The 12,951-nt window shown below is 46.6% G+C and overlaps 1 protein-coding gene across 2 annotated transcripts; it reads right to left on the bottom strand.

Annotated features, from left to right (window-relative positions):
* Positions 1-2,217: 2,217 nt before the first annotated feature.
* Positions 2,218-7,801, bottom strand: LOC120711680 (protein INAPERTURATE POLLEN 1 homolog). 2 transcript variants are annotated; one of them, XM_039997296.1, is made up of 3 exons: positions 6,973-7,801; positions 2,746-2,829; positions 2,218-2,620 (listed from the first exon to the last, which is right to left on the bottom strand). In XM_039997296.1, exon 1 carries the CDS (start codon positions 7,668-7,670, stop codon positions 6,993-6,995), a length of 678 nt encoding a protein of 225 aa, XP_039853230.1. In that variant the 5' UTR covers positions 7,671-7,801; the 3' UTR covers positions 2,218-2,620; positions 2,746-2,829; positions 6,973-6,992. The 2 variants fall into 2 exon arrangements, with proteins under 2 accessions (XP_039853230.1, XP_039853222.1); XM_039997288.1 differs by having other exon boundaries at positions 2,711-2,829.
* Between the last annotated feature and the right edge of the window lie 5,150 nt (positions 7,802-12,951).

Below are 12,951 nucleotides of genomic sequence, written 5' to 3' on the forward strand. Positions count from 1 at the left end.
CCCCTGGTGCAAAACTCCTCTTTTACATATGATGGTTTTATGTAGCATTCTTATTTTTATTTGACAATGTAAATGTTAAGTCTAAAATATAACCAAACTATCATTATGGAGTATATTTTTTAAAATTTCATTGAATAGGAATACATAAAAAAAAGTTATCAGAAAGGATGCAATGGAAAACCTTGGTAGCAAATATATACATGTTTGAATGTGCCCCCCCCCCCCCCCACACACCAAATTAGTAGTTTGCGGTTTGCACATGCAATTATGATGTGTCCTTGTTTGCAATTATATAATTGTATCATAAAAGTGTGGGTCACACAGTTTTGTAACTAAAAAAGGTCATGCAATTTCCATGCCAGTATGAATACGCGTAGGTGCCAAACTACATGTCATGTTTTCGATGTGGGGGCAAAGTGTTCATACTAACTTTTAAATCTATAAGCTACACCAACATTTATCAAATAAATAAAATAAGGATTGGAACATTCTTCTGCATTCTCAATCTTTAGTTACATCTATCATTTTTCATATATGCCACACTTTTTTGTAAAAACTACTAAAATATAACAATTTCTTGCAACTAGAAAGCGCATAGCACTTGAAATTCGCACTTTGAGCCATCAACGTGGTAAATAAATGGCAGCTATTATTCCAACACAAATTCTTCTGATAGACTAATCAGAGCAGTTGGCGCACACTAGGGAAGATCGTGGCGTGCGCCCAGCATTTTCGCGGAACTAGTTGCCAGCAACCACACAGCACCACCCACCGGACCGACGCGTAGCCCGCCTCCAGGCGGGGCCCACTGGAAAAGCGCCCCCGGGCTCGCCCACCCTATGACAATAGGGCCTTTGGTTGGTAGTAGCATAAAAATTTTGACCAATAATTACAGGTATTAAATAAAGGTAATTTGCAAAACTAACTCCACAATCCTGCACTACTTTGTGAGACGAACCTAATGAGGTCTTTGACCGCACGATTAAAGCATGGTTACTGTAGCATCACTGTAGCCAATCGTCGATTAATTATTGTCATTAGATTCGTCGTGAAAAATTACACTCATCCGTGAAAAAGTTTTACAAATAAACTTTGTTTAATACTCCATACATATAAAAAAATTTTCTCGAAAATTGTGCGTGCTACTCGTGCTAAACATCCAAACAGGGCCTAGGACCACGCAACCCACGTCACCCTCAACCGCAGCCGCGTCCTCCTCAGCGTGGAGCTGGCGTCGCATCAGCGTTGCCACCGCCGGGCCCCGCCGCGGTGGAGGCCTCACCACCCGCCCGCGGCCACCTCGGCATGGCGTGGGCCGCCGCCATGGCCGTGGGCGCGGGCGCGGGCGCGAGGAAACCACCACCACCTCGCGGCCCCGCCCGTCCACGGTTCCTGACCTGACCCCCGGTGACCCCTCCCCTCCCCCCCGCGCGACAGCGACGTGGTCGCCCCCGGCCGCGCCCGCGCACGTTTCGGGAGGCCATCCGCGGCCGGCGGCCGGCGCTCGCGCCGGGCCAGGCCAGGTCACGCTCACCAGAGGGCGCGTTCGCTTTAGCGCTTTACTCCCCGTATCGCGACGGCTTCCCCGTCGAGCGCTGGAGGCTGAGCGCCCCGTCGCCGACGCGACCGCCGCGAAACGCGGCACATCGGCATAAGAATACACGACAGGGGACTCGCCGGTAGCTGTCCGAGGCACGTGGTTCGTCTGGAGCACGATGGCAACTTGCGGTAGCCTGTCTTTCGGAGCGCCATGGCTCGCAAGCAACTTGCGGCGGCTGATCTGATGTCGCGGATGCCACTGTCCGGCCGAGTTCGACGGCTCGCAGCTCGCCGGCGAGGTCGACGGGAAACGGGGGCGCCGTATCTTCCTCGTAACTTGTGCGCGTCCGGGCGATGCCCAGTTTTGGGTCTCTGGCTCTTCGGCGGCGAGAAATTTTAATTGCGGGCGGAGGAAACTGACACAAGAGGTGCCAATGCAAGTGGGCCTCACGGTCACCAAAGCAGCTGGTTCGTGCCGGAAAACAGACGAACCGAGATGAGATAAACAAGTGCTGATGGCAGCCTTGCGCAGATAAACGGGCATTGCACAGCATAACCGATGCTGCTGCCTTGCCACAATACTTTTATGCATCTGCAGAACGGGTATCTTCCGGGCGAAATGGAACCAATAAGAAGGAAGTCAAGTGTACTGCAAATTCTCAAAGGACCAATTAGAGGTCACTGATATACTCACTGTCTTTCGCCGGAGATCAGATAAGGTTATCTCTGTTAACAGTGCCAATAAACTTCTGCTCCATGAAAATACGCACACAGTACAATAGAGTACTGCAATGTTAATTGGTCGGTGGCTAGCCAATTTCATGCAGATGTTAACACATGTCCTTGCAAACAAACGTGCAACATCGCTCATCCGTCACCTTTTTCGTTTTTCATTGCCCACTGAAAGATTTGGTCTCAAGTCAATTCGTACAAGGGTTGATACAGAAGCGTCACTGCTGGCGACAGGGTTCCTTGGGGGGAAATTGGAGTCCAGGTCTGATCCACGAGGGCGCAGCTGCCCATAGGACAATACTGCTAACGTTTTCGAGTCGCTCACCACCACCTAACACCCAACTGGCCACTGCCAAATCACAAGCGAAGAAGAACATGAGCTCTCATTACCATCAGATATGAAAAATTGCATGTTGGGAAGCAGCCACTGTATCTGTACTCGATTGTATCTAACTGTTGGCAAGAGTATCATACAATATTATACTTTGCCTTCTTGGTTTGGTCCTCGCTGGCCGCTGCCCAGCACTTGCTACCCCATCTCGTGCTTCCCAAAGATGCCTGCATGATCAACAGGCACAAGCAGTCAGTAAGTAGCCAATAGGACTCTAGAATCAGATTCACGCATCACTTCAGATGTACTGATTGACTGCTTCTGTAGTTACTTGTAGCATAGATTAAGCTGACCACCAACAACAAAAATATCAGAATCAAATAGGAACGCCATGTGCACTACTACAGCAATATGACCATCCAGAACTTGAAAGGACAATGCTCCAGCAAGTCAAATGAGAATATGATTAGCCAGGAAATACTAGCAGTAATTGCCAAGTTCATTAGTTTACAAGTGCATTTGAACATCTGTTTGTCCTGTAGCAATTCGGATAAGTACGAAGCATAGGTGATTAAACAAGTAAAACCAGCAAAGATTCTTGGCCGTATTATCTTAGAGTACCTTATCACAATTACGAACCCCACATGTCCTGTAATAAACAGACAGATGCGATGAGTTCAGATGTTTCCTCTTGTCAGATTGCAAACAAACCCACACGACAAAGCAACAACATCGCACTATACCAGCATGCGGGTGCGAGATTTACTACCAGGGAAGATCATGGCTTAAACTGAAAGTCAAGGCTAGTTTGTACGACAAAATGGTGCAGAATGGCAGATCAGAAAAGAACCCATTTGTGCAGCTCACCCCTCCTTTGCCCTGACACCAAGATGTGCATACTAAGTATATTCTTTTTTATGCGTTTATATAATATGAAATGATAAGAACTCAAGATCTTTAATATGGTATTAAATCTAAGCATCTCTGGTGCATGATTTAAGAAAACATGCAGATTGTCAGGCTAACATGTGAAGACACAATTAACAGTGTGCAGCTATGAGGAAAAATACAGACGAAAATAGAAAAAAACAACTAATTAGAATGTTTTTGATATGAAGTGAAAGGAATGCACTCCCACTTGTTTACTAATGAATGAAAGGAACACCAAGAACAATCATATAAATTTGTCCGAACCAAGAGAACAAATTTCTGTCCTTAAGGACAGCACAAACTAATGAACACTACTTCAGCGAGATCGGTTGTAAACTTACAAGTTACAATGACCTGTATGTGCAACTGCCAGACTGGATTACTGGAACTACATGAACCCTAGAGGGCTTTATTCCATTTAACCAATGGATCTACTATGTAAACAGCGGGACCTTTGGGTGCACTTTTGGAGACCATCACCTAACCTATCAGTGATCTGTTCACACGGCACATGAAAGAACTGTAAAGATACTGTTCTTTATGACCATGACAAGTTCCTGATGCTAACCAACACAGACTTCCATTATTTACTTAGTATAAGACTACTGTACATCACACGTTGAGCTTACATTGGACCACCAACGTATATATTCTTTCGATGTTTCTTCCACTGTTATGAAACCTTGCTGCTTTGGACCACATAAGCATAGAGTTCTGTGCTTACTAGTCTTTGTGAACCAAGTTCTGCATGCTACAACTGGTCCAGATTCTTTAGAAATAGTTATTATAGGTTAACGCAGATAAATATAGCCCAGCAGCAAGAGTACAAAGGAAGCAAATTCGTTACATCTTAAAACTACCCGATCTGTTCATTTTACAAGCACATACCTATGGCTTTCGTTTGACCCAGATCTGAAGAAATCAGTATTATAATATTGATTCTAAAGATAAGGTAATTGTCTGTGGAAGTATTCATCCCATGGAGCTAGGTTAGGTTTCTCGAAAAGTTTGAGAACCGACAATGACTCGGTACAGCCTGTAGTTGAGAGGCCTCCTACCTGGAATTAAAACTAGGTGCTCACAGGGTGCTGGAGCACCTCCATAAAGGTTTCCATACCCCCCTCTCTCTTAAGACAAAGACAAGGGGCATATTTTCCCTGCAATCAAATTTTTTTTTTAGATTTACTTGTGTCCAGTCAGATGTTTCATGGTTGTCAATTTTACTGTGCACTTGATTAAAGCGACTAGTACACTAATAATGTTATTTGTGATGTGTGCTGTCCTATGGTGAATGCCTTTCTAAGCAGAAAATATACTACATGAACAAGGCATTCGAATCAGGAACGTCTTTCTTTGGCACTTTAGTTGGTGATCTAACCGTTTTAACTTGACATAGTGCAGAGTTTAAGTCAAAGAACTTAATTTCTTAAAGATCTATGTTCGAGAAAAATTTCTTAAAGATTGAGATACCAGAATGCCAGATTATTACTAGCTGAGGTCCTCAACCTTTCAAATTGTGTTAACCTAACCAGGAGGCAGGAATTGAAAATAATCATCATCCGCACAGTAAAATTGATAATTACAATTGCTCATGATGCAAAAGCAAAGCAAAACCTATCAGTGTTTTCCCTAAAAAGGAGATGTCTGAGGGTTGGGCTCAATAAAGCCTTGTGTATCAATGAAAAACAGCAGGCGGTGGTAAGATTGTTTTGCCTTAACTTTGGAGAATTTTCTCTAGATTAATTTGCGTGCACATATGCATGCTCTACTGAGGATCCTCTATGAAGTGTAGATCATCTTGTGTGCAGATCTATTCATGTGGTTCATCATATATGAATCCATGTGGCTTGATGGTCCATTGGAAGTCTTGTGTGTGAAGTCTAGATCTAAGGACGCATGTTACATTTCAGATCTGTTACAACCAACAGGCAATAGTGTGCTGATGGAGTTGGATAGACAATGTGCAGCTCACCTGATATAAAATTGTCATTCTGAAAGCCCCCCCCCCCCCACACACACACACATTCGCAAATGACAACGTAGAATTATGTGCTTAATTACGAAACATGACTTGGGTAGAACCATAGAAGCAGCCGTTATTCCCTAAACCAACAACTTCACCAAGTACTGGTTCTAGCTGCCAAAATGCAATTGATGATAATTTGATAACTGGAAACGTGGTTGTGCCCTCGCTACAGTTGTGGGTGAACCAGCCAGGGTTCCAACCCCAGAATCTGCATCCTGAAGTAGGGGGCTAATCTAGCCTCTGGATGACAGGATCCTACGATAATCTGATAACCAGCTATTTTCAATTCATGTATTAATAGTAAGCATCAAATACTATAAATCACACTTTAAGTCATCTGCCATCAGAAGCATAAATGATTGTTTCACAATACCAGTAACATGTTAGAGCATTGAAACAATATATCAAACAGGTAATATATATTTAGACACGAAATGATAGAGCTGGACATAGAAGCACTTAAACAACATCACCTAATAACTAGGACATCATTGAAACACTGCCGTCACTTTTTTAATCATTTGTTGGTGAAATTATCTCGTGGTTTGTCACTTTTATGTTTGGATTACACATGATACATTTGTCCAAGATATGGTGAGTCGCCATCTTATTCACCTAGCAGGCGGCAAGCATATCCAACTTACTCCAGCTCAAAATAACCAGTTAAAAAGTGCAGAAGGGGCAATTAAAACTAATTGAAAGAGGACAAAGAGAAAATAATACTGACACTATAAAGCAACCAGGGCGCTCGATATTTAAATTTTAGACATAAAAGTTGCTACTTGTGAAGTCACACTGCAATTCAGACAAAACTTGCACAGGAAGCAGGTGAAGTGTAAGTCACTGTCTGCTTAAGTCAATTTTAAACGTGACAAAACAAAGATTCACGAAGCAAACTTTAAATAACCCGTACAATTACACACGCAATCTGAGCAACCTACACGAATAAAGATCCTAAAGTATTCACAATATAAAATCGTATGAAAATCGCAGATAAAAATATGCTAAAGCATATCCAAGTAGGCATCGAACAGTGTCAAAGTAAGCAACATAACTAATACCTTCATAAGTCATTCCTCAAAGAAAGGAAAAAGACTTCCTATCTCATAATGTTGCTCCAAATTCAAAGGACCTTGATGCCATTCCCTTGTACAGTTCATTGATGGTTTCAGGAAATAATTTGTAGAATAAGGTCGTAGATAAACTGGCACTACAGTATGCAGATAACAACTTCATTGATACCATTGCACAATATTTTGCATCATTTTCTTCAAATATCTTACATGGACCTACATTGTGCTCGTAAACACTATCTTGATAAGTTTTTACATAGACCTGCTATTCCGTCAATACGGAAACCAAGATTTTGCACGGCCGAAAGATGTGACGAAGCAGAAAAAGAAAAGCCACGAACCTGGGGAGCAAGAAGGGGGACTAGCTACCGGGCGAGGGGCGGCACTGGTCAAAGCGGCGGAGCACCTCGTGGTCGTGCATGGATAGCACAAAGCGCGATAGCGCCTCGAGGTAGAGCGCCGCCTGGTAACCCCCGGCGGCGGTGACGAGCTCCGAAAGAACGCCCCGACGGAGGCGGTTGGCCTCGAGCGCGACGCCCTTGAGCTCCTCCAGGAACGCCTCCACGTCGGCGGCGCCGGTCACCTCTGCGGCGACGAAGACCTCCTGGGCCCGGCGGAGGCGGTCGGAGACGGCGGGGACGGTGGCGCGGATCCGGCGGTCGACGCGGTCGGCGGCGGCGAGGAGCCGCGGCGAGGGAGAGAGCGTGCGGAGGAGCGAGGTGAGGAGGGAGGGGTGAACGTCGCCGAGCCACAGGAAGGGGAGCTCGAGCGGGGAGCGCCAGTCCCCCGCGGCGACGACCCGCGCCGGGTCCTGGCGCGCGGCAGCGTCGAGCGCGGACCAGTGCGCCTGGAAGTGGGCCTCGACGGCCGCGGCGGCGGAGGAGAGCGGGTCGTCCCAGGAGCCGGAGGAGGAGGAGAGCGCGCGGCGGAGCAGCGGGAGGAGCGGCGAGCGGAGGGTGGCCAGCCAGGCGGTGAAGAAGTCCCGCATCGGCCGCCTGGCGCCCGGGGCCCCGCGGCCCGGCGGCGGGGGCCGCGGCATGCCGGCGATTGCGGCGGGGATTTTGGTGTGGCCCGATTGCGGCGGTTGTCGGTTCGGCCGGCGGTTGGAGTCGGCGCCGTTGGAGTTGGAGCCTTGGAGGGAAGGTGAACGCACAACGACGCAGGGAGCGGACGTGGACGTGGGCCGCGAGCAATCCGAGCCGTGTGCAAAGAAATTCTTGGGCCGGTCCAGTTCTTTCGTTGTTCTTGCGTTCTTTTTCCTCGTCTTACACAACAGAAGAAGAATGAGGGGCTGTTTAGTTCCCAAAACTTTTCACCCAAAAATTTTCACCTCCCATTTAAACACATGTATGAAGCACTAAATATAATTAAATAACAAAACTAATTACACAGTTTGGATGTACATGACGAAACGAATCTTTTAAGCCTAATTAGTGCATGATTAGCCATAAGTGCTACAGTAACCCCATAAGTGCTACAGTAACCCCACATGTGCTAATGACGCGGTCAAATGCCTCAAAAGATTCGTGTCGTGGTTTCCAAGTGAGTTCTGAAATTAGTTTTTTAATTAGTGCCCAAAAAACCCTCCCGACATCTGGTCAAACAATCGATGTGACCTTTGATCCAAAAAATTTCACTAACTAAACACCCCCTGAGGATAAAACCTGATGACATCATGATGATATTTCAAAAACTTGACTGGAATGATTGATCAATGATTGATGTGGGCGAGCTCCACCACTTGAGCAGGCCGCCGCACATCCCGGCTCTGCACTTTGAGACTTTTGTGCTGCTGTGCTGCTGGCAGTTGTGGAAGCGACGGAATGGTGTTGTCTTCCGAGGAGAAGCGGCAACAGTGATCCAACTACTGCAAAACTGCAAAGCTGAAGCCAGGCTGTGGGCATGCAGGCTTCCCCGTGCCGACGCGGCGCTTGGAGATGTTTGGTGCTCTATTTTTCATCAGGCAATGTAAAACTATACTACACACTGTAACAAAACCTTTTTCATTAGGTCATCTTGGGCCACATAAGCAATGAAAAATCAGGTGGGGGATCCTCTCCCCTTCCGGTGACCCTTCAAAAAATCAATGATTGATCAGAGATGTATTTTACTTGACTGGAATGTGTATCAATGATTGATCAGAGATGTATTTTACTTGACTGGAATGTGAGAGGTCTCAATTGTGCAGCGAGGAGGAAGGTGGTTCGGGATCTTGTTCAGGACACGGGAGCTACCATAGTTTGCATGCAAGAAACTAAAATGCAGATGATCGATAGAGGTGTGGTATGTGAGAGTTTGGGACAAAGATTTGCTGATCAGTTTGTGTTCCTACCGGCGGTGGGGACTAGAGGTGGTGCACTCCTAGCTGTGGATGTCAGTTATTACAAGATCCTGCAGGATGATGTGAGGGCGAATTCAGTGTCTGCAAAGTTACATCCGACTACAGGGGTGGGAGATTGGTGGCTGACAGTGGTCTATGGGCCTCAGGAAGACAGTGAGAAGCTGCAGTTCCTCCAAGAATTAAGAGAAATCAGAAATAGCATTCCGGAAAAATGGCTTGCCATTGGAGATTTTAACATGATTTTGCAGGCACAAGATAAGAGTAACACAAACTTAAACAGGCGGATGATGGGGGAGTTTAGGCGAGTGGTAGATGACCTACAGTTAAAGGAGCTGAAACTGAAGGGGAGGAGGTTTACTTGGTCCAATGACAGAACTCAGACACGGATTGATCGGGCTTTTTGTACAGCTGAATGGGAACTAATGCTCCAGGACTGCTCACTGCAGGCCCTGTCCTCTTTGGTTTCCGATCATTGCCCGTTGCTGATGGTGGGGAACACTAGAGTAAAGAAGTTTAGGGGCTTCAGATTCGAGGTTTTCTGGCCACGGGTGCTGGGTTACCAGGAGGTGGTTCAGCAGGCGTGGGAGCGTGAGGTAGTTCCCACGAATCCGTTTCTTAGGCGGCACATCAAATTGGAGCGCACGGGGTCTAGGCTGAGGCAATGGTCCAGAGCGAAGATCGGAAATGTCAGGCTACTTCTGTGTGCAGCGAAACAACTCATTGGGATACTAGATGTTGTACAGGAGTTTAGGCAACTAACAACTCAGGAATTACAGCTGAAAAGAGACCTAAAGGCACGATATTTGGGTTTGGCAGCGGTGGAGAAAATTAGAGCCAAGCAGCAGTCCAGGTTGACAGGGATCAAGGCAGCTGATGCACAGTCCAAGTTGTTCTTTTTGCAAATCAATGGAAGGAAAAGGAAAAATTACATTCAGCAGCTACAAACTAAGGGGGGACAGGTGCATTCTCATTCTGACAAGGAGCAACTTATTTACCAACATTTCAGTAGCCACTTTGGGGTGCCTGGGCCAAGACATTTCACTTTGGACTGGGATCGGTTGGGTTTAACACAACATGACTTGAGTTCCCTGGAAAAAGAATTCACCGAAGACGAGGTGCATGCTGCTATCCTCGACATGCAAGTGTCAAGGCACCGGGGCCAGATGGGTAAATTGGTGCCTTCTACAAAGCAAGTTGGGAAGTGATCAAGGGGGATCTTTTGGCGGCGATAAATTACTTTTTCAGTCAGCATGACCAACACTTCCAACACCTCAATTCGGCCCACCTCATTTTGATTCCAAAGAAACTTGATGCTTTGAAGCTAAGTGATTACAGGCCGATCAGTCTCACCCATAGTGCTGCAAAACTGGTGTCCAAGCTACTAGCCGCTCGACTTGCGCCGCACCTAAATGTGCTGGCCTCACGAGCGCAAAGTGCTTTTATAAAAAAACGAAGCATTCACGACAACTTCCTCTACACGCAGAACTTGGTGAGGGACTTACACAGGTTGAAAAAGCCAGCACTGTTTCTGAAACTAGACATAGCGAAAGCTTTTGACAGCGTTAGATGGGATTACCTGATGGAAACCTTGTCTCGTATGGGGTTTGGGCCAAGATGGAGAGCCTGGGTGACTATACTTCTCTCAACTGCGTCGACTTCGGTTCTGCTCAATGGAGGAAGAGGCAAATGGTTCAAGCACAAAACTGGGTTGCGATAGGGTGATCCCTTATCACCGATGTTGTTCATTCTTGCTATGGAACCACTGCAGAGATTATTTGAGTTGGCAACAAGAGATGGGGACCTAACACCGTTCACTCGATCTTCGGCCAAGCTCAGACTAAGCCTGTATGCCGACGATGCAGCCATCTTCCTGAACCCAACTAAGGAAGATGTCCAGGAAACCATGCACATTCTCTCTTGCTTTGGGACAGCATCAGGGCTATTGACGAATATTAATAAAAGTGCAGTGTACCCCATCTGTTGTGACAGCTTGAATCTGGGGGATATCGTGGAAAGTTTTCAGTGCCCGATCAAAACTTTTCCTTGCACATACTTGGGGTTGCCACTGCATACACGGGCCCTCCGGAGGATGGATGTTCAACCTTTGCTGGATAAGGTAGCGGCGAGACTACCAGCTTGGAAAGGGAAATTTTTGAGCAGAGCTGGCCGTCTAGCCTTGGTGAACTCGGTGCTGTCCTCCATCCAAACTTACTTTCTAACAGTGTTCCAGCTGCAAAAATGGGCGATTAAGCAACTCGATAAGGTACGGAGAGGGTTCTTATGGAAGGGAACCGACTCAGTTAATGGTGGAAACTGCCTTGTGCAATGGAAGAAACTTCAGAGGCCGAAGAAACTGGGTGGGTTAGGAGTGTGCGACCTAAAGATTCAGTCGGGCTCTCAGATTGCGGTGGCTGTGGTTTGATTGGTGAGGGAGCGAAACTGGCGACCAGAGGGGGGTGAATGAGAGCCGATCAAAATTTCTCTTGAAATTTGAAACGTCGGCCTATGTCCCAAAATCACCGCAAGCCCTCGAACCTAGGTCAGCGAGAATAGCTATGGACAAGTTATCTCGAAGCCGAAGACCCAGCTCGCAGCGCGGAAGCAAAGTCGAGAGAAACTTCTCAAACCGCAGCGCAGCACACACAGACCGGTCTGACCGGTGCACTGGACCGGTCTGACCGGTCGGGCAGTTCAAATCCAGACTGACCGGTCTGACCGGTCTCGCCCACCGGTCTGACCGGTGTCGTCCAGAAAACCCGCAAACAAACCTTCAAACCACGAATCTCGAGCAAACAAAGTCCAAATCCAACCAAACTTGAAGGAAAGCTTCGTAACTACCCCGTGAACATATCCCCAAAAAATCTCACCCAAAAAATTCACGGATCGAGAGAAATCGAGGAAAGATCAAAGAGGATTGGGGTTTTCTCAAGAACACAAAATCGCCAATTCGTGAGAACCCATGATTCCAGGGGGTTTGGCACTAGGCTATATGCATAGGAATCGTTCCAAAGAGTTCATCAAACCACGAAATCAAGGGTTGGTCTACTCCAAACAAGAAACACACCAAAAGAGGAGAATTGAACCCAAAACGCAAGAGAGAAGGGGAGGACGAGATGCTCAGCACACACAAGTGAATCTCAAATAAATTTCATCCATTAATCTCAGAGAAATTCACCTATACAAAGGCTAGAGCAATCTGCCCATCATCCACCCTCTAGATTGGAGAGAAAAACTATAATCTAAACTCTCTTTGCGTTGGAGACCTTGGCCCTAACCTGAGCAGGGGGAAGGGGGAAGGAAAAACCGAAAAAGGACTCAAGAGACTCAGCCCCCACGAACAGGTGAGGGGGACTTAAATACCCATCTGCTGCGGCTAGACCGGTCAGACCGGTTGGACCGGTCTGACCGGTCGGGTCTGCAGCAACCCTGTGTTGGCGCTCCTTAAGTACCCGTTTTATTCCTTGTTTATCCTTGATAATGGCATGAATTCAATATCAAAATCACTAACCGTCCTAACTCCGGCCTAATTATTGGTCATTTTCACATTTGCACATATATTTTGGAGGAACTTCATTTTTGCAGATTTTTGGCCTATTTTGGAGCATGAAATGATGAGACCCGTGATCGAGCGCTAACACGGAGAAAGACGAAGGCCAAAGCCCAAAGGAAGGACCAAAGCCCATGCTGATTCGAAGCCCATTCATGCACATCCACCTGCCAATAGAGCCCAAGGACCAAAGCACGAAGCCGTAAAACTCTGGGGACTTAAACAGAAGATGCTGGAGCTTGGACGACAAGCACCCCTATCTAAATTGCGGAGATAATGACGTGGCATGATGAGGCATGATGAGGGCGATCTATCTAGTTTTTTTGGACTAACTCTAATTTTTATTATTGCATATACCCTTGTTTTCTTGTTTGTGTCCTTGAAAGCATGTGGAAAAAGATAGACACCAAACTTGGACTTCGAGAAGTCCAT

The sequence above is a fragment of the Panicum virgatum genome, chromosome 1K (genome assembly GCF_016808335.1).
Source record: "Panicum virgatum strain AP13 chromosome 1K, P.virgatum_v5, whole genome shotgun sequence".
In the NCBI taxonomy this organism is placed as follows: domain Eukaryota; kingdom Viridiplantae; phylum Streptophyta; class Magnoliopsida; order Poales; family Poaceae; genus Panicum; species Panicum virgatum.

What these genes read in the sequence shown, in the direction of transcription:
- LOC120711680 (XM_039997296.1), bottom strand. Translation starts at nt 7,670, where the DNA reads ATGCCGCGGCCCCCGCCGCCGGGCCGCGGGGCCCCGGGCGCCAGGCGG.